Raw genomic sequence first — 24,990 nt, forward strand, 5'->3', positions numbered from 1 at the left:
TTCCTTTACAGCAATGTGTTGTTCTTGGTCCCAAGAGTGCAGGTCTTGAGAAAGTTTCCTACTGTGTCCAAAGCCATTATGTTAAGGACCATGCAGGTTACAAAGAGAATGAAGCGTGGGCGATACCCTCTCCAGCAAAAGAGACAGCTCCATCTGGCCAGTTTGGGGATACCAGACAAGAAGAAGTAAGTGGTGTAGCAGAGCTTCAGAGAGGGCAGGAGTGGTTCACCTACTATGAGGTAGGACTTGATTCTGTTCACTGGGGGCCCTGGAGGAGTGACTGGAGCAAGGCTAGACATTGTCATCCATGCAGCAATTGATGAGCACCTGCTGGTGTCAGGCCCTGTGCTAAATGCTGGGGACACATCAGGGAACCATTTGGTTCTTACCATCTTAGAGCTCATGGTTCGACAGACAGGATAGACTTAGCACACTTGTAATTGCTTGTTCAGAGTATTGGAGGACAAGCACGGGAGGCCAGGGGAGCATGAGACAGGGTCTTACATTGGCTGGGTTTGAGAAAGTGTTTTGGGAAGAGATATCTACACTGAACCTGGAAGGAGAGTCAGTGAGGTCGGGAAATGGGAAGGAGGTTGGCCTGGCCTGAGTTCCAAGCAGAGAGAACAGCCTGTGTTAAGGCTCTGAGGTGGCAGAAAGAATAATATGTTCAGGGAAGTGAAAGGAGCCCAGTGGGCATGGGGTCAGGGAAGAAGGGGGGAGTGGGGCATGAGGCTAGAGAGGAGAAGGAAATCAGGTCCTTCTAAACCATACCAAGATTGGGGCGCCTGGGTGGCGCAGTCGGTTAAGCGTCCGACTTCAGCCAGGTCACGATCTCGCGGTCCGTGAGTTCGAGCCCCGCGTCAGGCTCTGGGCTGATGGCTCGGAGCCTGGAGCCTGTTTCCGATGCTGTGTCTCCCTCTCTCTCTGCCCCTCCCCCGTTCATGCTCTGTTTCTCTCTGTCCCCAAAATAAATAAAAAAACGTTGAAAAAAATAAACCATACCAAGATGGTTGGACTTTGTCCAAAGGGCTGTGGGATGCTATTGAGGGTTTATGCAAGGGTGTGACAATGGGCTCACACTTTGAAAAGATCATCAGGCTTCTGGGGGGGTGGGCAAATAAAGAGTAGACTTAGGAACAGCTCTTGTAGCCATTCTGGGGAGCAGAGATGGTGGCCTGGGTCCAGGTTGGGGCAGTGAAGATGGAGAATGGTAAATGGGTTCACGAGGTGATTTGGGATATACAGTTAATGGGACTCAGCAATTGATGATCTGTTGAGGCTAAGGAGAAAGAGTTTTCACGGATTGTTCTTGGGTCTGTCTACAACCACTATAGCCCTTTCCTTTAGATGGGTGAAGGAGGATCGTACATTCAGTTCTCAACTCTTTGAGTTTGAGGTGCCTATGAAGCATCAAAGTGGAGATGTTGAGTCATTGAACGAGTTTACAGGGTTTGAAGGTTAGAACAGAGGGCTGGCTGGAAATTGAAGTGTAGGAATCAGTGCATCGATTTTAAATGAAGCCATGGGAGTGTAGGTATGTGAGATCACCTTGAGAGACAGAGACAGGGGGGTCCATGCCAGAGATCTGAGGAGCTCCAGCAGCAGAGGAGGAGCTGGGGATGGAGACTGAGAAGGTATACCTGGGAAGAAGAAACCTGGAAACTAGACACATGGAGACCAAGGGCAGTTATCTGAGAATAGGGGTAGAGGTCAGCTGTCAAATGTCACTAAGATGTCAAGTAAGATGAAATCTGAGGACCTCACTATCCATTGGATTGAACAAATTGTTGACTATAGAACATTTCTGATAAAGTGGTGGGAGCAGACACCACATCTACTGAAGTGGGGGTGGAGATGAGTGCAAGGTATTTTGAAAGGTCACTTCAGGGCTGGGGTGGGTGGAGGATTGGGGTGGCCAGGCTCTGGGGATTGGTGCCAGAAGAGATGTTAAATTTCAAAAGTTTGGAGCTTCATTCTGGTTCACAAAACATGGATCTCAATGTCAACAGAGGGGAAGAATTGGAAACTTGGCTCGAGGTGGCTCCCAGAAGCAAAGAAGAAATGAGTGGGAGTGAAAGGAGACATCCGGGATTCCCACAGAGACCATGCCAAGATCCCAGCTGCCCTCTGAAAAGCCTGAGATCAAGGCCCATATCCCTGCATGTTCCTGGTCACACATGCACCTAGAAGGCCTCCCAAGGTTGATGGAGGAACAAAATGAAAGAAACAAAAATAAAGAAGTATCTCAGGTTAAGAGAACTGGCTTTTGGAGCAGAAAAAAACGGTATTAAAAATTTACACTTGGCTTCACCACCTGCTCTCTGTGTGATCTGGGACAAGTTTCTAAACATTTTTGTGGATTATAAGATAGAGTCTCTTTTCAGGAATGTTATAGTATGAAAATGTGTGTGGGTTAGAATGGAGAAAATATGGAATTTGAAAATTCTTTTTCCTCATGTTTTCTCTTTTGAGTGCTAACCCTCCAGTTATGAACAAGGCCCTTCCTGAACCCAAGAAGAAAGGAACAATAGGCTGGCTTGCTTCAGCAATGCCAGAGGCAGAGGCACAGGCATTCCCTCAGGATGGAGCAGTTGGGAAACAACCCAAGGTGTCTACTGAACCAGCCTAACTATCCTGAAGGCCAGAGCTCAGCACAGATTCCATGGTGCCCCCCGCCTCCCCGGCCCAGCCCAGTTGGATCACCCGCCTGAGGGCTGTGGGACAGAAGGCCAGTCTTACCCTCTCCCCTCCCATAGTCCTCTCCCTAGGTGGTGCCATCAAAGGCAAACAGTGGGCCTGCCCAGGGAGCTGGCAAGTAAGCACACCTGTGCATCATCATCATTACCAAAGCTATTAACACCATGTGCAGCGTGGGTGTGGGGGCTGATAGCCTAGCCTGGTAGCAAGCAGGTGATGCCATGTCACAGCAATCCTCTGCCCACAGCCAAAGGCCCAGAGGCCCCATTCCATAGTGGCAGTATGGATGGAGGGATGTCCCTAGCTGGTAAGCTACCGTGGCAGGTGGTAGAGAGGCTGTCTTCCTTCTCTGGACCCCTAGTCCAGGAGAAGCCTTCCAAAGCAGGGGGTCTGTTCTGAACACAGGTCAGGGAGGCATGTCGGGGTTGGCGCATGATGGTTGGGATGGTAGGAGCCAGAAGCTTCCTAGCATGGTCTGAAACATGTGAGATTTCCAGAAAAGTCTGGGGGACTTTGGTTGCTCCCTTTGGATTTAAAGAACAGATCACATTTCTCATGGACAGGGTTCAAAGAGAATTGACTAATGGAAAAATTAGCCACATAGCAGAAGTTCCCTGGGATCCTGCTAGTTGGTAGAGCGCTCCACCAGCTCTACCATGTGGGGTCTCAGCTCTAAAAGATTCAGGGAAGAGCTTCTCCTGTGTGCCAATGTCTACTGGCCACATTGGCCATCCTGTCTCCATGGAATCTTCATTCCCAGAATGGAGATGCAGACCCTGAGCCTTATGTGGTATCTGCTGGTGTGAGGTCTATGCCAAGTCCCTTTGGCTTGAACTTGGCCATTGCTGGGCTGTGGTGAAGAGGGCAAGCTATCCTTAGTAGCTGAGCAACCTTGGGCAAATTACTAATCCTCTCTGGGTTTTTAGTCTCTTACCTGTAAAATCAAACTAGAAATTCCATTGCTGCAAGTGGTCAGGGTGATTCAGCTCTACATGATGAGTGGGAAAGAGCACAGGCTTGAATCAGGGAATCCAAAACCTAGCTCAGGCCCCTTGTCACAGACTGGCCCTGCCTCTTTCTTTGCCTCAGTTTCCTCCTTGCAATGGGAGTGGCAGGGACTGACTAGGTGGCTATTAAGGTCCATGTGCCTGATGACCAGTTCTGACCTCATTCATCCCTGTTGCTTCCCTGCCTCTGGATGGGATTCTCCCCAGGAGGGGAGAGGAGGTCATAGCTGCGCTGGGATCCACCAGCTGGGATGGGGCAGAGCATGCCTTTTTGGTTCTCTGGTCCTCTGGAGGTGATACCAAGGAGGACAATGCCTCTGGTGCTTCCACCAAGAGAAGCCACTTTTCCCCCACAGAATAGTGAGTGCCCTGGGCCCTGGCTGGGTGGTAGTCAGGCCAGATGATCTGCTCAGACTCATCTCCCAGGAGGGAATGGTCACACTGCCAGACTCCCCTGCCAAACTGGGTGCATGAGTCATAGGTTGCCCTCCACCAGTGCAGACTGAAGAGCCTTTCCTGGGCTTCTCTCCAGAAGGGGCATTTAAGGCCATTTTACCAGGAGCATCTCTCAGTCATGCAGAGAGAAACTAACAGATATGGAGGTAGAAGACTTGGATCAGAAACTCCTTTTTACAGCTTACTACTAGTTGAGTGAACTTAGTTGAGACTTTTAACCCCCTGAGGAATATAGCTAGTATTAAATAAAGATGACATTTATGAGTTCAATTAGCAAGATGCCTGACACCTAGTAGGTGCTCACCAAATGCTATTTAAGTCTTCACCCAGAGGTAGGTGCACTAAGAGGTACAGATGGGCAAAGACATTGATCCCTCTAGCCTTCATGCCCACCAGGGGCAGGGCTTGGGGCTGTCCCAGACCTCCAGCTGATCATCTCAGGCCACAAATTGTCCTGTCTGCTCATCCTGTGTGCCGTGCAAATATCACCACCATTTGTGTGCTGAGAGGCATGAAGTTGGGAAAGCACTGGTGGGGGGGCCAAGAGTCTGGAGATGGTGGAAGGGAGAGGAGAAAGAGGGACCAATAGGCAGTATGGCTGTGATTTAGAAGATGTCAGAGCTCAGGCTGTGGGGACCTCATACTCACCATCTGTGAATGGTAGTCAGCCAGGGATGGTACCATTTCTGCAGTAATGGCTGGGAGAGTATCCTGTATGCTTGAGGTAGACAGCTCGTCTTACCCTTTCCCCACCCATGGTCCCATTCTTCACAGTGCATAACAGATAATGGACTTTATGTTGTCAAACTCACCGATCAGGAAACCAAGACATGAAGAAGAGGAAATGGTTGTACATGATAATGGGTAATATGATTGATCTGCAAATTTAGCTCATATATCCTGGTGCTCAGTGACTGGGCCTCTCCAGGCACCAGAATCTGGCCCTTTCTCCATTCTCTGACTGCTGAGAGATAAGTCCCAGTCCCCCCATAACCCACTGCTATGGGTTTCCTATGGTTTTCCTCTCTAGAGAGGCCACCAGATCAGTCTGAGTTTGTCAGACATCAGGCTATGCCCTGTGGACCTTTGGCTTATCTGCAGCAGCAGAGATGGAGCCTTCTTCAGCCCTCAGTGCTGGGCACCAGGTAGCCCTGGCTCTGCACATCGGAATCCATCAGTGAGCTTTAAAAATGATCAAGTCCTGGGGTGCCTGGGTGGCTCAGTCAGTTAAGTGTCTAACTTCGGCTCAGGTCATGATCCACAGTTCATGGGCTCAAGCCCCACATTGGGCTGTGTGCTGACATCTCAGAGCCTGGAGCCTGCTTCGGATTCTTTGTCTCCCTCTTTCTCTGCCCCTCCCTGGCTCACACTGTCTCTTTCTCTTTCTCAAAAATAAACAAACATTAAAAAATTTTTTTTTAAATAACCAAGTTCTACTGTAGACCAATTAATTCTGAATGTCAGTAGGTGAAGCACAGGGACAGGTATTTTTCTTATCTCCCAGGCGATTCCAATCTGCAGCCAGGATTGAGACCATTATGTAGGAGAATAACAGCATGACCTTAGGGAAGAGCCATGAGCTGTGAGCCTCCATGTTGCTTTTCTGTTGTTTTTTTCTCATCATGCTTCATGGTATTGGGGCCACATGCCTCTCTTTTTCCTGTTTTCTATCCTAAAACATGATTTTTACCCCTTTCATCTTACCTATTCTATTTTGTTGAGCTGATATTAAAAAAAAATTTTTTTAATGTTTATTTCTGAGACAGACAGAGACAGAGCATGAGTGGGGGAGGGGCAGAGAGAGAGGGAGACACAGAATCCAAAGCAGGATCCAGGCTCTGAACTGTCAGCACAGAGCCTGACGCAGGGCTCGAACTCACAAACCGTGAGACCATGACCTGAGCCGAAGTTAGCTGCTCGACCAACTAAGCCACCCAGGCGCCCCAAATTGAGCTGTAGTTTTAGTAGTTACAGTAGTTTTAGTGTCTTTCTTTTTATTCTGCTTTTCATTTATTTATTTATTCATCCAACATCTAGAGAATGCCTGCTACCACAGGTAATGTACTAGCTTCTGGGATATAGCAAAGAACAAGAAGGCCAGGTCTCATGGTGTGTACATTCTACTGGGATTTGCCCTGTTGTTCTTTTTTTATTAACAAGGCTGGGATATTTGAAAATGGTATTTTGTTTAAGACATACATCATTCGTCCCTTCTCCATTTTCTCTCTTACTTTTTAGTCCTTAATTAAACTTCTTATTTGATTCTAAGCAAAGCTTCTGTCCAAAGGAAGCTAAATAAGTTCAGTTACTTGCACTGGACAATGTTTTGCGTGTGTGTACACACAAGTCTTGTGTTGTGTATACGTAGGAATGCTGGAATCTGGATGACATTTGCGATTGGAGATTCCTAAGCCTCCTTGTACTTCTGTGACTGGGAAGGGTTTTGGAGAAGACAGGCTTGGTTAAACCAGTTGTCTTTTTGCCTCTGAAGAATACTCAACCAATGAACGAAGATTTGGTGAGAGCTTCTTAGGCACAGGACATTGAGCTAGGTACTCTGGTAGCATGGGGTTCTACAGGTGCCAAATGGCAAGAAGAGAAAGGCCCAGCCTCTCCCTCAAGAAGCCCATCAGGGACATAGGACTATTTCCACACAGAAGGAGTGAGTGATGGAAGGCCATCGTGGTGAGGACAAGTAGGTACTTCAGAAAAGTCACCGGGGAAGACAATTCTCAGGGCATTATTGGCACTGGTGCAGTTTATTCTGAGACAGATAGTTCCACTCCTTCCCACAGTTCTGGTGTGGACCTTCCCCTTCAAGCTGTGGGTCTTCCCTAAAATAGGTACCAATGGGAACTTGTCCCATCCCAGATGACAGGCTGTGGACACATATTTCCATCACATTGGCAGAGCTCACCCCCAGGAGCCAGGGACTCAGGTTTTCCTTTTTGAAAAAAGAGGACAATTTCCCTGACTGTCTTCTCACAACTGCTAATAAGTTTGATTTGTCCTTTCTTCCCAAGGCCCAGAGCCAATCACAGGCATTGTTTCTAGCTGTTAGCACAGGGAATTTGGTGTAGGTGCATCTTTAACCAGAGGGAAGAACAAACCTGTTTTCTTTCTTGAAGCCTAGGGATTTGTTTGTGGAACTGATCTACTGATGGCTGAGGGAGTGGTTTTCAATTTCTTTTTTAATGACCCATATTAAGAAAGACATATTGCATCACCACCTGTGACTGAAACAAGTTTCCCAAAACATTACTTACCCTTACTGTATGCAATGTACTCAGATATTTTATATTCCATTTAATTTTTTTAAATGGATTGATCATGCACCAAATTAAATTCATGGGATAATCATGGGTTGTAACCCCAGTTTGAAAAACATTCTTTCGCAGCCAGTGCTGCTTTGATCTGCATGGGCCCTGCGGCTGAGGCTTGGTCTAGCACCCCCTTGTGGATTTCCGGACAGCAGCAAGCACTCAGCTTTTCCAATCCCTGAGATGTCTTCTGAGGGAGGCTTCGACTGCCTTTGCTGGAAGATTTGAATCCATGGGCCTGTGCCTTTCCCAAAAGGAACATCTGCTAATTGTTGCTAAAATTTCAAATGGAGCATCTTCCCTCCTCTAGGATATGTCATCTTAGGACATTGTAGCAGCAAAACTCAGAGAAGAAAATTGTATTAAAAAGTGATGGAGCTTGTCTCTGGCTTTTGACAAGTACTGCCCCCCTAGTTTTCATAGCTGCTAATAGATGATCAGTGGTAATTAAGCTAATGCATGTGAAGAGTGCCAACGGTGCCTGGTAAGAGTGTCCAAGAGATGTTACTCCCCCACTGCCTCATAACTGATGAGGATTCCTTAATGTGTTGACAGGACTCCAAGATTTCTTATATCTCAGAGGGAATTCAGTCTGTCCTATACTAAAATTCCTCATAAAGGTTAAAAATGTTTTTAATTCATTTCTCAATGCTTCTAAATGTAAAAAAGGTTGGAGGTTGGTGTGTGTGCCAACCCAGTGGGGCCATGGTGGTCGTGCAGAGAAGCATTAAGAGGTGGAAGCAAATACACAGATTGTAAAGCCAGGCTATTTCTGTCCATTTCCCATGACATGTCCTACCCTACCTCCAACGGGCCCAAGTTGAGTGGGAACCTGTGACTTTTCATTCAGTCCAAGCATCAGGGATGCTTCTCAAAGCTGCTGGTGGCATGGAGCTAGGAGGGAGGGACTCCTGTTGTCGTTAGTAGTGAGACAGCAGCTTTGGGTCTCTTGTTGAGCTTGTGGCCAATTAGTGAAGATAGTAAGTGTCCAATGGTCAGGAACATCTATGCCCAAATGGCCCTTGCATACCCCTCCTCGGGTGTATTTTCTTCTTCCTTCTCTGTGCATGCTGCTCTCAGCCAGACTCTGGAACCAGCCTATGGCCAGCTGGGCCTGTTGTAGCAGCGGCCATACACGCCTGATGTGACCTCATCACATCACATACGGCTCTGAGGCTGAGGCTTTGGCATGGCTAAATCAGTGGTCACCCACAAGTCACATTTTATTGAGCAGATGAGAAAGGAAGACAATACCTTAATAACAGAGAGCCAGGAACAGAAGGCCGCCCACTTAGACTTCACTTTATACTCAAGACAACCAACCTATAACTGTGATTTTAAACATATAGAAAAAGATGTCAGCAGATGAAGACCAAGGTTGAACAATAGAAACCAGCTCCAGGTCCCCAAGCTGGAGTTCAGAAGTCTGGCTCTCAGCCTTGCTGCCATAACTGTGGCCAGAATGCAAGGATGATTTACATATATTTGGCCATGTTACCCAAAGGCGAATGATACTTGATATTTGTGGAAAATATTTAAATTTCACCCCCAAGGATATTTATCACTGAGGCTTTAAATTCTGACTCTGTCTGCCCAGTTTAGACCCTGCCCAGCATTTCAACGTCAGTCGCCCAAAGCAAAATGCTAATTCTGTCAAATGCATTCCAAGGGCTCACCTCTCTGGCTTGTATCTCTCAATTCAACTTGCAGACAATCAATGTGTGGCGTGCACATCACTCTAACACCCCCCCGCCACCCATGGCTTTGGAAGAGAGGGACAGAAACAAACCTTTCTGGATCTTGTAGACTGGGGAACTCAGCTGCGCTCCTCAGACACTAAGAGATGTCACATTTGGAGGGGGCTTTATGGTTTACAGTTGTTACTAAGTACTTTCAATTTGTGGCTTTTATTTCCATGGCTTACAGCTGAAAAGCTAAGGCCACATTAAGGGACGCACCCTAGATCTCACAGGTGTGGTTAATCTGAGATTCCAGCCCTGTATTTCCAATCCTAAGCTCCTCCCAGCCTGTCAGTGCCTGATTTTTGGAAGCCTACGATTCTGGGAGGCCATATAAAGGGGGCTATGTGGTCCTGGTCTTTTGGTGCCTTTGTCTAGAACATGCTACCCATCTTTGACCTATCTACCTTGAGAAATCTTCTGTCTAAATGTTATTATTTATCATTTACAGCTGGCCACTGCACCCTTTCAAAGGTGAACACAGTAAAATTTATGACAGGTGTACTATCAGACAACAGAGGAGAATAAAAGCAGGAGGAAGTGTGGCAGCCTCCACCTGTGCAAACCATTCATCCAAGGCTGGGACACCTGGACGATTCTGGCATGGGGCTGCAGCCACGCATCTTCCTCCTGGGGCTGCTGTTGCTTCTGGGGCAAGGTAAGTCTTCCTTTTGCTCAGAGGGCAACTAATGGGTCAGCCTGCTGATGTCCCTTGTTGCTTAGAGCTTGAGAGAGGAATACCTCTTTTTCATGAGCACAGAATGCACAGGTTAGACCCAAGCAGGCTGGAATGCTGAGATTCAAGTGCCCACAGCTGTGGGGCAAGAGGCAGGTCTGGGGATAGGTGAAAAGTGCTGATGGGTAACAGTTCTGTGGTGCAGAAAAAAGCCGTCGGTAGAGGGAGTCACAAAGACCCAGGTTCTAGTTCTCTGTGCTGTGTGGCCTTGGGCAAGTTCTAGCTCCCTGGACCTTGATTTTTTTTTTTTTCTTTCTCATCCTTAAAATGGTAGTACTACTATTTACGGGCTTTGTTTTGTTTTTGCTAAAAGGAAAGAGGAAGGTAGGTTTCAGAAATGAGTGGGCTACTAGTCAGAGCTTTGGATTTCTCCTGAACTAATGATTAGGAGAAGATTGTGCCTCTGCCACATCCCCTTTGCCTCTCTTCTCCTGACCTCTGGCTCCTCTTTGTTTGGAAAGCCTTAAAGATGATTTTTTGGCCTCTCCATATGAGAGGCCTGGGCCCAGAGAGGGAAAGCACTTTCTCTCTAGCCCCCAGAGGTCTGGCTGGGGTCCAAGCACCAGTCTTGCTGCTTACCTTGGACAGGTTTGTTACCCTGTCTAATGGAGGTGTGGGGGGTGGGGGTGGGGGGGAGCGTGGTGCTCAAGGGTGCAGGGTATGAGGCAAGGGGAGGATAATAATGCTTGCTATGCTTAATATCCAGGGTGATCATATTTTCCTGATTGCTAAATGAGACAGAGGAGCTTTTTCCTTCATGTTTGATCCATATGAATTCCTCTTTTGTGAAGTGCCTATTCAAGTGTGTTCCCATTTTTGTATAGGTTTTTCCTGTTTTCCCATGATTTAAGGGGTTTTTTCATACATGCTGTGCACTTGCTCTTTGTGGGTGACAGGTACAGCTAATGTTTTCTGAACCTTGTCTTTCTGCTCTCTTTATGGAGACTTTAGACGAGCAAAATTCTGGATTTGGGGGAAATAAATGAAGATGACCCAAACGAGAACAAATGGAGGCAATTCAGAGGTTGCTGAAGCAGGGAAGGCAGCAACATTCACTTTGGGGAGACGCCAGCGCAGGCAGGGGTGTGGGAAAGCTTGACAGTGAAAAGGGGAAGGACTCAGGTGTGCTCTGACTGGAAGCTGTTGCCATGGGGAAGTTGGAGGTGGGCTAATGAGAAGCGAGGCATCTGACATGATTCATTTGGGGAACATATGTGGCTTTCTGTGGTTGGTCCTGAGTTGGAAGCAGGGACAAAAAGTAGGGAAGCTGCAATCGGGGACCAGGTCCTCACTGTTCTGGACTGATGGCTGCTGGGGTGGTGGTTGGGTTTCCTGCTGGTGTGCTGATCAGAGTTCAGTTTTATCAGTTGTCTGGCTGTTGTCGGTTTTGTGTTCTGTCTCTTTATTTCTAAAGTTTTCGATCTTATAGTCTGGTTTCTCTTCAGATCATATAAATATTTCACCTTTTACTAACATTTTTAATCTTCATGGTTTGTGCTCTTTGGGTCTTATTTAAGAACTCCTCTCCTGCCTTGAGGTCTTGATGATATCCCATATCTCCTTCTAAAACTTCATAGATTTTCTTTTCTCATTTGGGTCTTGAATTCACCTGGGATTGGTTTTTATGACTAGTGTAAGAGAGGAACCGACTTTTACACACTTCTTTTTGTGCAAATACCTAGTTGTCTCCACACTATTTATGGTGAAGTCCATGGTTTCCTCACTGCTGTGAAGAGCCCTTTCTGTTCATATGGAAAGGGCTCAGATGTGCTTGCATCAGTTTCAGAACTCAGCTTTATCTACCCATTTGTCTGCCCCTTTGCCTACAGCACATTGTCTCAATACTGCAGCTTTATAGTAAGTTTTATTATTGGAGGAAACAGGTCTTTCTATTTTTTTTCTTCTTAAAAATGACTTGACTTTGAACTTCCATATACAGTTTACTTTCAATTTCTACCCCTCAAAAAACCTGTCGGGATTTTGATGAAAATTGCTCTGAATTCTATGGATCAAGTTCGGGACAACAAACATCTTTACAATATTGAGTCTTCCAAATCATGAGCATATATTTAGATCTTCTTTAATGCCTCTTGAAGTTTTATAGTTTCTCTGGTGAGGGCTTGTGTATGTTTTGTTTAATTTATTCTTAGGCATATGACCTTTTGTTGTCTGAATGGATTTTTAGATGTTTGTTTTGAAAATGTTTATTTGTATATGGAATTGATTTTTATATATTGATTGTGAACCCAATTAAGTTCTTATAAATTTTAATAAGTTATCTGCATATTCTTTTGGATTTTCTATATACACAACCCTGCCAATAATGACAGTTTTGTTGCTCTCTTTTCAACCTACATACTGTTTCTTTCTTTTACTTTTCTTCCTGTACTGGCTCCACTACAATTTTTCATGGAAGTGATGTTTGGAGGCATCCTTATTCCCAAGTTCAAAAAGAAAGTGTTTAACATTTTGTCAGTATGTATGGTGTATGCTGTAGGCTTTTCTGTGAATACTCTTTATAAGACTAAGCAGTTCTATCTTGTTACTAATTTGCTAAGAGATTTTTAAAAAATCATGAGTGGATATTGGATTTTATCTAATATTTTTTTCTGCACTTATTGAGAAGATTGTATGATTGACTCCATTAAATTTGCTATTGTGATGAATTGACTTTATTTTATTCATTTTTTTCAGTCATTGCTTATTAGATTTACTGTAGACCACACATTGTATTTACTTACCCTGCCTTTTCCATCTCTTTTAATCTAGAATAGTTCTTTAGTCTCTTGGTTTGTTCTTTTGTGTTGATGAAAACTTTAGGCTGGCTTTTTGTGTGTATGCACTTCAATTTGGATTTGTCCAAATTTTTTTTTTTTTTTTTAATTGCTGGAATCAGATTAAACTCTCTGGGAAGAAATAAAAAATAGATCATGTTTTGTCCTTAAGGTAGTGCATTGGGGGATACATGTGATGCTGGTAAATACCCTAACTGATTGTGTTAAGTTTGGTAATTTGATTAAGGTGTGTCTGCCAGAGTTCTCCCTTGTAAGGGTGCCTCCCCCCATGTGATTTATAAGTTATCTGTGAGGAGGAACTGTGATCCTATGTGACCATTCTTCTACCCAATGGTTTTCCCATCCACTGATGATTCTTGCCTGAACTGAATATTACCAGGGTGACTGTAACGTGGTGATTTTAAAATGTCTCTCATTCCTTCTAACATTGTTAGTTGGCATTCCCCCATTAAAAAAAAAATAAGAGCGGCGCCTGGGTGGCGCAGTCGGTTGAGCGTCCGACTTCAGCCAGGTCACGATCTCGCGGTCCGTGAGTTCGAGCCCCGCGTCAGGCTCTGGGCTGATGGCTCAGAGCCTGGAGCCTGTTTCCGATTCTGTGTCTCCCTCTCTCTCCGTCCCTCCCCCGTTCATGCTCTGTCTCTCTCTGTCCCAAAAATAAATAAACGTTGAAAAAAAAATTAAAAAAAAAAAAAAGAGATTCTCTTCTCTACCCCATTCTTATTATGTTTTATCTTTTTAATATAAAATAGATTTATGGGTTCTTTTATTATTTAAAAAATTTTTAAATGTTTGTTTTCAAGAAAGAGAGACAGAGACAGAGCATGAGGGGAGGGGCAGAGAGAGAGGGAGACACAGAATCTGAAGCAGGCTCCAGGCTCTGAGCTGTCAGCATTGAGCCTGACACAGGGTTCGAGCCCACAGACAGGGAGATCATGACCCGAGCCAAAGTCGGACACTTAACCAACTGAGCCACCCAGGTGACTCTATGGATTCTTTTATTAGTCAGCGTGGTATAATCCATTCAGGTTGCTATTAATTTCGATGCTCAAGGAATTATGGATTTGGCCAGTGAGATGCCTTCATATTGCCTCCTGTGTCCCCATCCATTTTTAAGCACTTTTTAGTTTTATGGAACAAGCCATTCCAACTAATCCTGTATTTTTCCAATCTCAGTCATGCAATTAGCCATTTCTTCAAGGTTCCAATTGTTGGGGGATTTTATTTAGAAACCAAGATTAGGTGCTAGGGGTGTTCATTGCTGCTGGAGTTATGTCCAAGCTCACCCAGTGGACAGAGCTAAGAAGTACAGTTTCCTCTTTAAAAAATAAATGTATACAAATGATCTCTAGGTAGAATTAGCCTTTTATCTCCTTCCCCCATTTCAGATTGGTTTTGTCCTTCTTTCACAGTGCAAACCAAGGTTACAAAAGCAACAATAAATCTTTTTGTTTGCTGAGTCTTGTGATACAACATAATATCGGAGCTACTCTAATAGCACCAATGACAATAGCACCAATAACAATGGTTTCTTGCCATTCTTTTTCCTTCGAGTATATCACACTCAAGGTATATAATCAATATACTTAGTTCAAAATCACTGGGATTAATTCTATTTCTTTTGTTCTCACTGTATGGTTATCTATCGGACACATAGTTAAGTTTGTCTCTGTATTCAGTTATAGTGTTTCTCCCATTCTTGTTGATTTTAGTTTATCTTTTGAATATATAGAACATTAACGTGGTTCATAAGTCAGAACTATGTGAAAAAAGACACTCAGAGAAGTTCCATCTCCTCTAGCCTTTCTTTTCTACTTATTCATGTAGATAACCAATTTCATTATTTTGATATCTTCTCTATATTTCTTTTTGCAATATACTTTATTTCGTCTTCCTTCTTGCACAAATGATAACCTACTGTGTGCTTTTTTGTTTATTTTAATTTTCTTCACCTAATGTATCCTGGGATTATACTGTATCTATTCAAATCTTTTTCATTTTTTTCCCAACTGTAGACGATTCCACTATTACCATATATATTCAACAAGTCTCCTGATGTGGCCATTAGGTTGTTTCCAATATTTTGCTATTATAAGTAGTGTTGTCATGAACAATCATGTGCATATGTCTTTTTCATGTTGTTGGAGGTATAGCTTAGGATAAGTTCCTAGAACTTAGGAGTCAAAGGGTAAACACACATAGTTTTGTTGGATGTTGTCAAATTTTCCTCCGTAAGGATTGTACCATTTTATATTCCCCCGGTAGTATATAAATGTCATCTTCTCCGTAGCTTGACAATATAGTGTATAGTCAAGCTTTAGAACTTTTGCAAAGGTCACAGGTGAGAAATGGCATTTTTAGTTTAATTTCTCTGATTACGAAGGAAGTTGAGTATCTTTTCTTATTTTTAAAGACCATGTGATCTCAGGTTCCAAAAAAGTAATGAAAAAGGTTAAGTCCCAATGTGCTAGCACTTTTCAAATCTCTGCTTGCAAATGTTTGATAACATCCCATTGGCCCAAGCAATTCATATGGGCAACCTCAGGTTTAAGTGGAAGAGAAATAAACTTCTCTAGACGGAAGGAGCAACAAAGTTACATTGTAAAGTGACACGCGTCCACAGATGCGTATTTGTGACCATTTTGTAATGGTCTACGTTCACTGCTCTTTTCTTCAGGGTTTTTAATAGCTATTTTTGCATGTTTATTTTGCCAAATGAACTTTAGAATCAATTCATCTAGCTTTGGAAAAAATCCATTGGCATTTTTATTGAAATTCACTTAAAATTAAAAAGAAACTAGGCTTATCCAGAAGTATTTAATCTTTTATAATTATTATAAATGTTTTTTATTCTCTTCCACTATACTTCCAACTGGGCCAGCTCATATATTGATATATACAAAGGCTTTTACATTTTGCATGTTAATTTTATACTTTCTATCTTGCTACATTATTACACCTTTTGAATTAGTTTTATCATTAATTCTCTAGAGCAATTATACACCCATATCATTAACAGATAAGAGTTTTCCTTCATTTCTAATTCTTCTTCCTGTATTTATTTTTTCCTAATTGAATTGGCTAATATTCCAATACCATATTAAATAGCAGTGGTGATAGTGGCAATTCTCACCTTGTTCCTGACCTTAGTAAGAGGTAAATTTCTCCCTATTCAGTTGGATGATGGCCTTTGGGAATTATCCATACAGGCATAAATACACACACTCACACACGTGTATGTATGTGTGTGTGTGTGTGTGTGTTTGCATTAATGAAATATCCATAAATTTCTATTTCCTTGAGTGTTTTTATCAGGAATGAATGTTAAAGTTTGTTGAGTGTCTTTTTAGCATCTATGGAAATAATCTTATTCCCCCCCTTAGATTAGTTATTATTTTGAATTATATTAATAGATTTGCTAATATTGGGCTATCTGTGCATTCCTGGAATAAAATCGAGTTGGTCATGGTATATTTTGTCTTTATATACCACTGGCCCTAGAAAACATGGATTTGAACCATGTGGGTCCACCTATATCCAATTTCTTTCAACAAACTTTTGGAAAATTTTTTGGAGATTTGTGACAATTCGAAACAACTCAGAAACAGCATAGCCTGGAAATATCAAAAACATTAAGAAAAAGTTAGGGATGTCACGAATGTGTTAATTCTTTGTAAATACTAGTCTATTTTATTATTTACTACCATTAAAATGTACACAAATCTATTATGAAAAGTTAAAAATTATCAAAATTTACACAGAGACCACACATTATCTTTTCATTTTTGATGTCTGGTATTCATAAAACATATACCACCTAGAGTATTTTGTATCCTTTAAGGCAATATCGATGTTAAGTACAACAGATAATTCATCTTGTAAACAGATGATGTAAACTTATGGATAAACACAAAGCTCTATACATGTATTTTCTCTTATTAACATTTTCTTTTCTCTAGCTTGCTTTATTATAAGAATACAGTATATAATCCATATAAAAAACAAAATATGTGTTAGTTGACTATGTTATTGGTAAGGATTCTGGTCAACAGTGGGCTATTAGTAGTAAATTTGGGGGGGAATCAAAAGTTATGCATAGATTCTGTCTGTGTGGAGGGTCAGTGCTCCAACCTCCAGTTGTTCAAGGGTTGACTGTACTGCTAGATTTAGTTTGCTAACACTTGTGTAGGATTCTTTTTCTTACATGTTCATGAATGAAATTGAACTGTCATTTTCTTTTCTCTTGGTGCCCTTGTTGGATTTTGATATCAGTGTTCTACATTCTCGTAAAATGTATTTGGGAGTGTTTCTATTTTTCTTTCTTGAATAGTTTTTAATATGAATGGAATTCGTTGTATCTGGCTCTCTCAGTCAATAGAGCATGAGACTCTTGATCTTGAGGCCACAAGTTCAAGCCCCATGTTGAGGGGTAGAGTTTACTTAAAAAAAAAATTATATAAAAGATATGAATGGAAAATTTTCCTTTACTTGGTAGAACTCACCAATAGCCTAGAATATTATATTTTGCTAGATTTTTGACTGCTGACTCAGTTTTTTATTTTTTAATTATTTTTTAAAATATAATTTATTGTCAAGTTAGCTAACATACAGTGTATATAGAGTGCTCTTGACTTCGGGAGTAGATTCCCATGACTCATCACTTACATACAACACCCAGTGCTCATCCCAACAAGTGCCCTCCTCAATGCCCATCACCTATTTTCCTCTCCTTCCACCCCACCATCAACTCTCAGTTTGTTCTCTGTATTTAAGAGTCTCTTATAGTTTGCCTCCCTCTCTGTTTGAAACTATTTTCCCTTTCCCTTCCCCTATGGTCTTCTGTTCAGTTTCTCAAATTCCACATATGAATGAAAACATGATATCTGTCTTTCTCTGACTGACTTATTTCACTTAGCATTATAATCTCCAGTTTCATCCACGTTGTTACAAATGGCAAGATTTCATTCTTTATCACTGGTGAGTAGTATTCCATTGTATATAGAAACCACACCTTTATCCATTCATCAGACCAGCCACATTTGGGTTCTTTCCATAATTTGGCTATTGTTGATAGCACTGCTATAAACATAGGGGTACATGTGCCCCTATGAATCGGCACTCCTCTATCCTTTGGATAAATTCCTAGTAGTGCTGTTGCTGTGTCATAGGGTAATTCTATTTTTAATTTTTTGAGGAACCTCCACACTGTTTCCCAGAGAGTTGCACTCGTTTGCATTCCCACCAACAGTGCAAGAGGGTCCCCTTTCTCCACATCCTCGCCAGCATCTGTTGTTTCCTGAGTTGTTAATTTTAGCCACTCTGACCTGTGTGAGGTGATATCTCAGTGTGGTTTTGATTTGTATTTCCCTGATGATGAGTGATGCAGAGCATCTTTTCATGTGCCTGTTGGCCATCTGAATGTCTTCTTTGGAAAAGTGTCTATTCATGTCTTCTGCCCATTTCTTCACTGGATTATTTGTTTTTCAGGTGTTGAGTTTGGTAAGTTCTTTATAGATTTTGGATTCTAACCCTTTATCTGATAGGTCATTGCAAATATCTTCTCCCATTCCCTGACTCAGTTTTTTAAATGGTTATAGAATTACTCATATTTTTATTTCTTATAAGTATGTTTTGGAAAGTTTTGTCTTTCTAGGAATGTGTTCATTTCAAGTACATGTTGAAGTTTTTTGCATAATTTTTAGAGAATTTCTATTGTTATCTCTTTGATATCTGTAGCTTCTGTAGTTATGCCCCCTTTTTATTTCCAATACTGGTTATTTGTGACTTCATCCTTTTTCTATGATTCATCTTATCAGAGGTTTGTCTACCTTATTAGTTTTTTGAAAGAACCAACTTTTGGCTTTATTGATCTTCTATGTCATAGTTGTCTGTTGCTGCAGAGCATGTTACAGTAAATCATATTGACAAACAGCAACCATTTTATTTACTCACAATTCAGTGGATCTGCAATTTGGGAAGACATCAGCTGGGACATCTTGTCCCTGTTCCACACGGTATTGTGTGGGACTGACATGGCCGATCTAAAATGACATGTCTGTTGACTTGGTACTGGGGTGTGTTGGTCCTCCTCCACATGGTCTTTCTAGGACAGCCTGGGCTGGGTACAGAAGTACCTAAATGGGCAAAAATAGAACCCACAAGGCCTCTTAATGCCTGGGCCCAAGAGTCATTTCTGCTGCTTCTGTTGGTCAATGTAAATTTCAGGGCCAGCCTAGATACAAGGGGAAGGAAATAGGCTTTATCTCTTGTGGGGAGGGGTGGCAAAAGTCACATTGCAAAGTGGCCTGCAGGATGGGAGGAAAGTTATGGTCCTTTTTGGAAAAATACACTACAGTCTAAATTGTATGTTTTTTTCCTGTTTCATTAATTTCTGTGAATTAATCTCGCATGACATTTATAGTCTTTCCTGAATCTATAGCTTGATATCTTCCATAAAATTTGAGAATTCTCAGACAGTGTCTCTTGAAATACTGCTTCTACTCCATTATTCCTGTCTTTTCCTTCCATGGTGCCAATTAAATGTATGTTTGGTTGTCTTTATATACCATGTCCCTTAGCCTCTATTCCAACTGTACCATCTTTTTGTATTTCTAGAAAATTGCTGCATTCTGAGTAATATATTATGACACATGTCCTAATTTATTCATTCTTTCAGTTGTGTCTAATGTGCTGTTAGACCTGATCATTAGAGGCTTTGAAAATATTTTTCAAATATAATTTACATGTATTTCTGTACCAAACTGACAGTGTTACTTTTAAAAATAATTTTGTGTTTCCGTGAATAGCCTCAAATTTTCTTTTCCACCATCTTGGATCTGTTTCTACTGTATTTTTTTTTTTTTTCTGCTGATTCTTACCTCTGGATACTTTGTTTCTCTCTTTGCCTAGTTATTTTTTATTGTGTGCAGCTCAGACTCCTCCAAGAGTTATTTGTAGACTCTTTGGGGCCTAAGATGAATATGACGGTATAAATGTAACTCTGTCGAGCACTGGGGACATTGCCATTTGAGTGTCACTTCAAGCTAAACTCACAGTGTGAGGTTCTCTAGAACAGCCAGCCAAGCGCCACACTAACCACTGTGTATATATAACAGCTTCCACTTAAGAGGGATATACTGTTGGATGCCTGAGTGGCTTGGTTGGTTAAGCATGTGACTCTCAGTTTCAGCTTAGGTCATGATCTTGCAGTTTGTGAGTTTGAGCCCCATGTCGAGCTCTGTGCTGACAGTGTGGAACCTGCTTGGGATCCTCTCTGCCCCTCCCCCACTTGCTCTCTTCCTCTCAAAATAAGTAAATAAAAACTAAAAAAAAAAAAAAAAAGAAGAGGGATAGACTATTATCCTCATTTTACAGATGAGAAAACTGAGACTCAGAAATTAAATAACTTCCCCAAGATCATCTAGCTGTAAGTACACGAGCCAGAGTTCAGTCCTGAGACTGAGTCCTGAGTCATGGCTTTTTGCCACCACCCTGTATTACAGGGAGGGAAGAATCATAATTCGGCTTTTATTTAAGCTTTGAAATGGGCTCAACAAACAACACACGTAGAAATAGGTTCCTGTTCCAAAAGTTTGGGTGTATAAAACTGAAACATCATTATCTTAAAACTGCAATTGGCAAAAGCAAGTTGGCAAGAAACCACCGTATCTAATAAAGTCCAATTTTTGCTAGAGCTTCATTTTCCTGGAATGGGTCAGCAGTTCCCTGGGAGACTGTCAGGCTGGGGAATGAAAACTCATCACCTTGGTAATGCACCTGGGTCAGGCCTGTCACTGGTAAGCCAAAGGTAGGAGCAGGTGAGGAAAGGAATACCTCTTTTCTCATTAGAACAAGTACAGCCAGTCAATGTTTGTTTTACAGGGACCTAGAGTCGTTCCTGGAGGTTGCCAGCCGAGCCTTCTAGAAATCGTCTTTCCAAATAAGTGTAGATAGCAACCTTGGAGAGCTTTTGGTAGTCCAGGTTCTTCTAGTTATTGATGAGAGAGGAGTGGGGACTCGCTCAAGTCCCATAGCCAGTTGGTGGCCGAGCCATCCTTGGAACTCTGGTGTTAGACTCTCTTCTACATCAGATGCCTCAATCCCCATCTCCACCCCCTGCTCCAACTCACTTGCCTCCAAGTTCCTTCTGTGAGCCGCACACCCAGGTAAGGGATTCTCTCTGGGGGGACTCAGGAGCCATACTTTTCCTGGGCTGTCATCTGTACCTTGTAGTTTTTGAGGACTTTATCGTCAATCATCCTTTTCATCAAGTTGCATTTTTGCTACTGTCAGTTAACTGTCTGAGCGCTCTTCTAAGAACCCAGAGTTGAGCTGAGCCTGGCTGGGAGATAATAAGCCAAAAGAAGGAACCCTCAGGAGAGAGCTTATTTGCATAAAATCACTGGAGAAGAATTAAGTTCCAAAATAGGTGAAGTAGCTGTAATGAAAGCAACAGGCTTCAGAGAACTGAGAGGTGAACGTGGGCTGGAGAAGTTTCACGTAGGAGGGAAACTCAGCGGAGCTCTGAAAGCTGTGTGGGATCAAGATAAACACAGGAGCAGGGAGGGCATGCAAGTTAGGGAGCAGCACACTCAGAGATGAAGTCGAGGTTCCTAATGCAGGGAGCAGGTCTGCTGATCCGAGGGCAGGGCTAGTGTGGGGGGAGGAATTTGAAATCCCAAAACCAGAACAATAGAGATTATCATAATATCTTTTGGCTTAAAGAGACTTCTAAAAGAACTATTCCCTTTTTTTTTAATTGTTTGTTTGTTTGTGTGTTGATTTATTTATTTGTTTATTTTGCATGAACAAAAACTGAACCCTTGGGCAGGTCAGGTTAAGTGACCTGCCCAAGGTCACACAGCAAGCCTAGAATTTGGATTTGCTCTCGTGGGAAGTGGGGAGCTATGACAGACTCTTCAGCAGGAGAGTGGCCTAATGCAAGTGGTATTTTGGACAAGATGAGTCTGCCAGCTTCAAACATAAAAGGTCATGTGTGGAAAGAGGCAGCACACTGGTGAATTTGTGTGCCTGGCTCCTAGAAAGAGGCCCCGCAGGGAGTTTGCTTGGTTCTGGGAAGGCCAAGTGCTTTCCTTTTAGACAACTGTCTCCTCTTGTGTTCTTGCATCTCAGTGGGAACAGTGGTCCTTAGCCCATGCTCTCTTCTTCACACTAGAACCTCCCAGTTGTCTCTGGAAAGAGACTTTCCTGATTGCGGGGGAGGGTGGGCCATGAGGCCCCCGCACAGCTCCCTGAGATTCCCCTCCTGTTGGAGCTCACTAATAATCGCTACCACCCCCGTCCACCTTTGAGGGTCCCCGTTAAATCTCTGACTGGAGCTGGGAATGATTGTGGAGGGTATTGGCATGGGAGGAGTCAGGGCCCTGGCCAGCCGCTGCTGAGATACCACTGGTTCACCTTCACCATGGCACCCTCTTCTTCGGGTTGTTCGTCCTGGCTCTGGGCCTACCTCAATTGTTCCCATGAGGAAGGTGAGGAAAACCTAATTGACAAGCAAAGCCTTCCTCGTCTCAGGTCATATAATGAGCGAAGGGCAAAACCTGAAGTCAACTGCGGATGTGCTCCCTCCCATTCAAACTGCTCCCTAAAGACTTCTTCCCTCTCCCCCGACACAGGGTGTATGATGTTGGATACTGGGTGGGCATCAGGAGGTGGAGACAGGAGGGTGCACTGGTCTGTGTCTGGGATGGAATCTGTAATGGGTGGTGGTGTCCCCTGTGGTCATCACCACAGGACACGGAGTATCTAGAGAATGTTGGTTTGGGACTTCCCAAGTCATCTCTAATGTTTTTTGTACAATCATCAGACTAGAGGATGTGTCTACCCAAAAAGTTGTGACGGTGTTAATACTATTATCATTCTTTGGCATGCCTGATGAAAAATTGAGATTGATGAGTTAGGACAGCCAAAAAAAAAACTGGTCTTATAGACGTGACAAAAGAATACATTTCCACATGCCAGGAACTCAGGCTATAGAGCAACACACACAACAAGCCCTTTAAGAACATTCTTTTAAAAAGACTTTGGTCCCAAGGAAAGCATATCAGATGACATTAAGGAGAATCAAATTCCACATCATGGCCTTTTTAGTAACTTGCTGAGTGATCTTCAGCAAGTTTGTTAACCTCTCTGGGTCTTAGATTCCTGAGACGTTAAACGAGATGATATCAAAGATCTGCCCACGTTGGCCATTCTAGAATTCTTTATTATTTTTTTTATTGTTTATTTTTGAGAGAGACCTAGTGCAAGTGAGGAAGGGCCAGAGAGAGAGAGGGAGACACAGAATCCGAAGCAGGCTCCAGGCTCTGAGCTGTCAGCACAGAGCCCAATGTGGGGCTCAATCCCGTGAACCGTGAGATCATGACCTGAGCCGAAGTCGGATGTTTAACCGACTGAACCACCCAGGTGCCCCACCATTCTAGAATTCTAAGACAAATGTTTAGAGGTTAGTCTAGCTACCCCAGAAAGATTCTCTAGTCCTCACTGTCCCCTTTTACTTACTATGGCATGTGACCACCAAAGCACCACACTGAGGGAGAGATGCTGACATCCTGTGATGCTTGGCACACAAGCAGTCCTGGTGTTGGAGCAGCAGCCAAGCATGACTTGTGGTTTTTGACTCTGCTCCCACAGGCAGTCATGTGTGGTGCCTCCTCCCAGGTCAACAGCATTCTGCAGGCCCTTGGGTGTACATGGGATAAAGTGCTGCATGCAGGGACAGATAATCCCAGAAGACCTGCTTACAGCCCAGACAGTACAGGGGACAGACACAGGCTGACTTGAACCCTCCCCTTCCCAGGTCGCCAGGACAGCTCACTGCTTGGTGGATGGCAGCACTGGCCCAGAGCCTGTCCCTGCCCTTGCTGGCATGGTCTGTGTGAGCTGGTAAAAATCAACTAGCCTCTCTGAGCCTATAAAAATGTTAACAGGGTCAAAATTCCTGCCACTTACTTACCCTTTAGGGTTGCTGGGAGGACAATACACTTTTCAAAGAGTCTGAGAATTTAATGTACCCTAAAGAGTGGCCTTAATTGCACATGCGTTGGCCTTAAAAGTCCTCCCCGCACTGCCCAAGGCGAGGGCCTTCCTTTCATCCGGGGAGACAAGCCACTCCTAGCTTGTGTACAGCCCTCTTCTGTTCACACAGCAGTTTCCTGTTCTTTGATCCTTGAGACAACCTCAAGAAGAAGGTCAGGAAACCAGTCGTATCCCCATTTGATAGATGAAGAAGTCAAGGTTCAGAGACATTAATTCTTGATTAAGGTCACAAAATGGCTGTCTTTCCTCAAGGCAGGGATAGGGGTGGAAAATTGTGCCCCAGGCACAGCATAAGTGGAAAAATATGAAGGAAATTTGTAAATTAAGAGAGCATGGGCTGTTTTAATTTTGCTTTTGAAATCAGCCTCCTTACCCCTGGCCTGATGTTGGGCTAATGCACTCTGGGTTTCCCTGAAGAGTTGGGGCTCTTAATCTCACAGGTGCAGCAGTCAAAGGGCTTTTAAAAACTTCTGGTGTCCACGATACCTAGGCCCCACATCAGGCCAACCAAATCTGAGCCTCTGTCTTGGGGGGCTGGGCAGCAGGTGATGGGTTGAGGACCTTTGCTTCAGAAGGTGCTTCCCTAAGGACACTCGTGTGTGAATTTACCTCATCAGGCCTGATGCTCTAATGGCCTTTTGTTAGTTCCAGGACCCCAGTGGTCATGGCTCTTCCCACTTGGATGACTGATCTCAGCCAGACCTGTTTCTCTGAATTTGCACAGATGCCTTCCTCTTTCATTCCCATCAGCGTGGAAAAGTACATGTTTTTTTCCCTTACTGACCTTACTGAGTTGGGAGTTTCTCAGTGAGCTCAAAGCCCTTTATAGATCCGTGAGCTGGAGGCTAAAACAATCTTCCAAAAGAGAAAGATTCATGGGGTTCAATCATGCCACAAGTGCTTTGATAATTTCTTCCACAATACCTCAGGGTGCTATGGGAACAGGCAAGAATTTTTTTTTCCATTTATCTGGTGGGAAGCTGAGAACTGGAGTGAGGGCCAAGTCACTCTGGGAGTCAGTGGGGACAGCACCAAGGGGTCTAAGTTCTCCTGTTCTGAGCACTTAATGTTTAGATTCTGGATATAGTTACTCCAAGCAGTTACCATGGGCGATTCAGATCATCAAGTTAAAAACATGAACTCTGGGGGCTCCTGGGTGGCTCAGTCGGTTGAGAGTCCGACTTT

General features: G+C 43.3%; 1 protein-coding gene across 3 annotated transcripts in view; it reads left to right on the forward strand.

The window, feature by feature from the left end:
• PLB1 (phospholipase B1) overlaps positions 1 to 24,990 on the forward strand; it is a 143,429-nt gene that overhangs the window by 11,568 nt on the left and 106,871 nt on the right. For all 3 annotated transcript variants that reach the window (XM_086700270.1, XM_086700269.1, XM_086700271.1), the window contains exon 2: positions 9,671 to 9,877. In XM_086700270.1, coding sequence (XP_086556396.1) covers positions 9,823 to 9,877 — 55 coding nt within the window. In that variant the 5' untranslated portion in view covers positions 9,671 to 9,822. The remainder of the gene's footprint in view (positions 1 to 9,670; positions 9,878 to 24,990) is intronic.

This window comes from Puma concolor, chromosome A3, assembly GCF_028749965.1.
Source record: "Puma concolor isolate L17-30 chromosome A3, mPumCon1.1.hap2, whole genome shotgun sequence".
Classification (NCBI taxonomy): domain Eukaryota; kingdom Metazoa; phylum Chordata; class Mammalia; order Carnivora; family Felidae; genus Puma; species Puma concolor.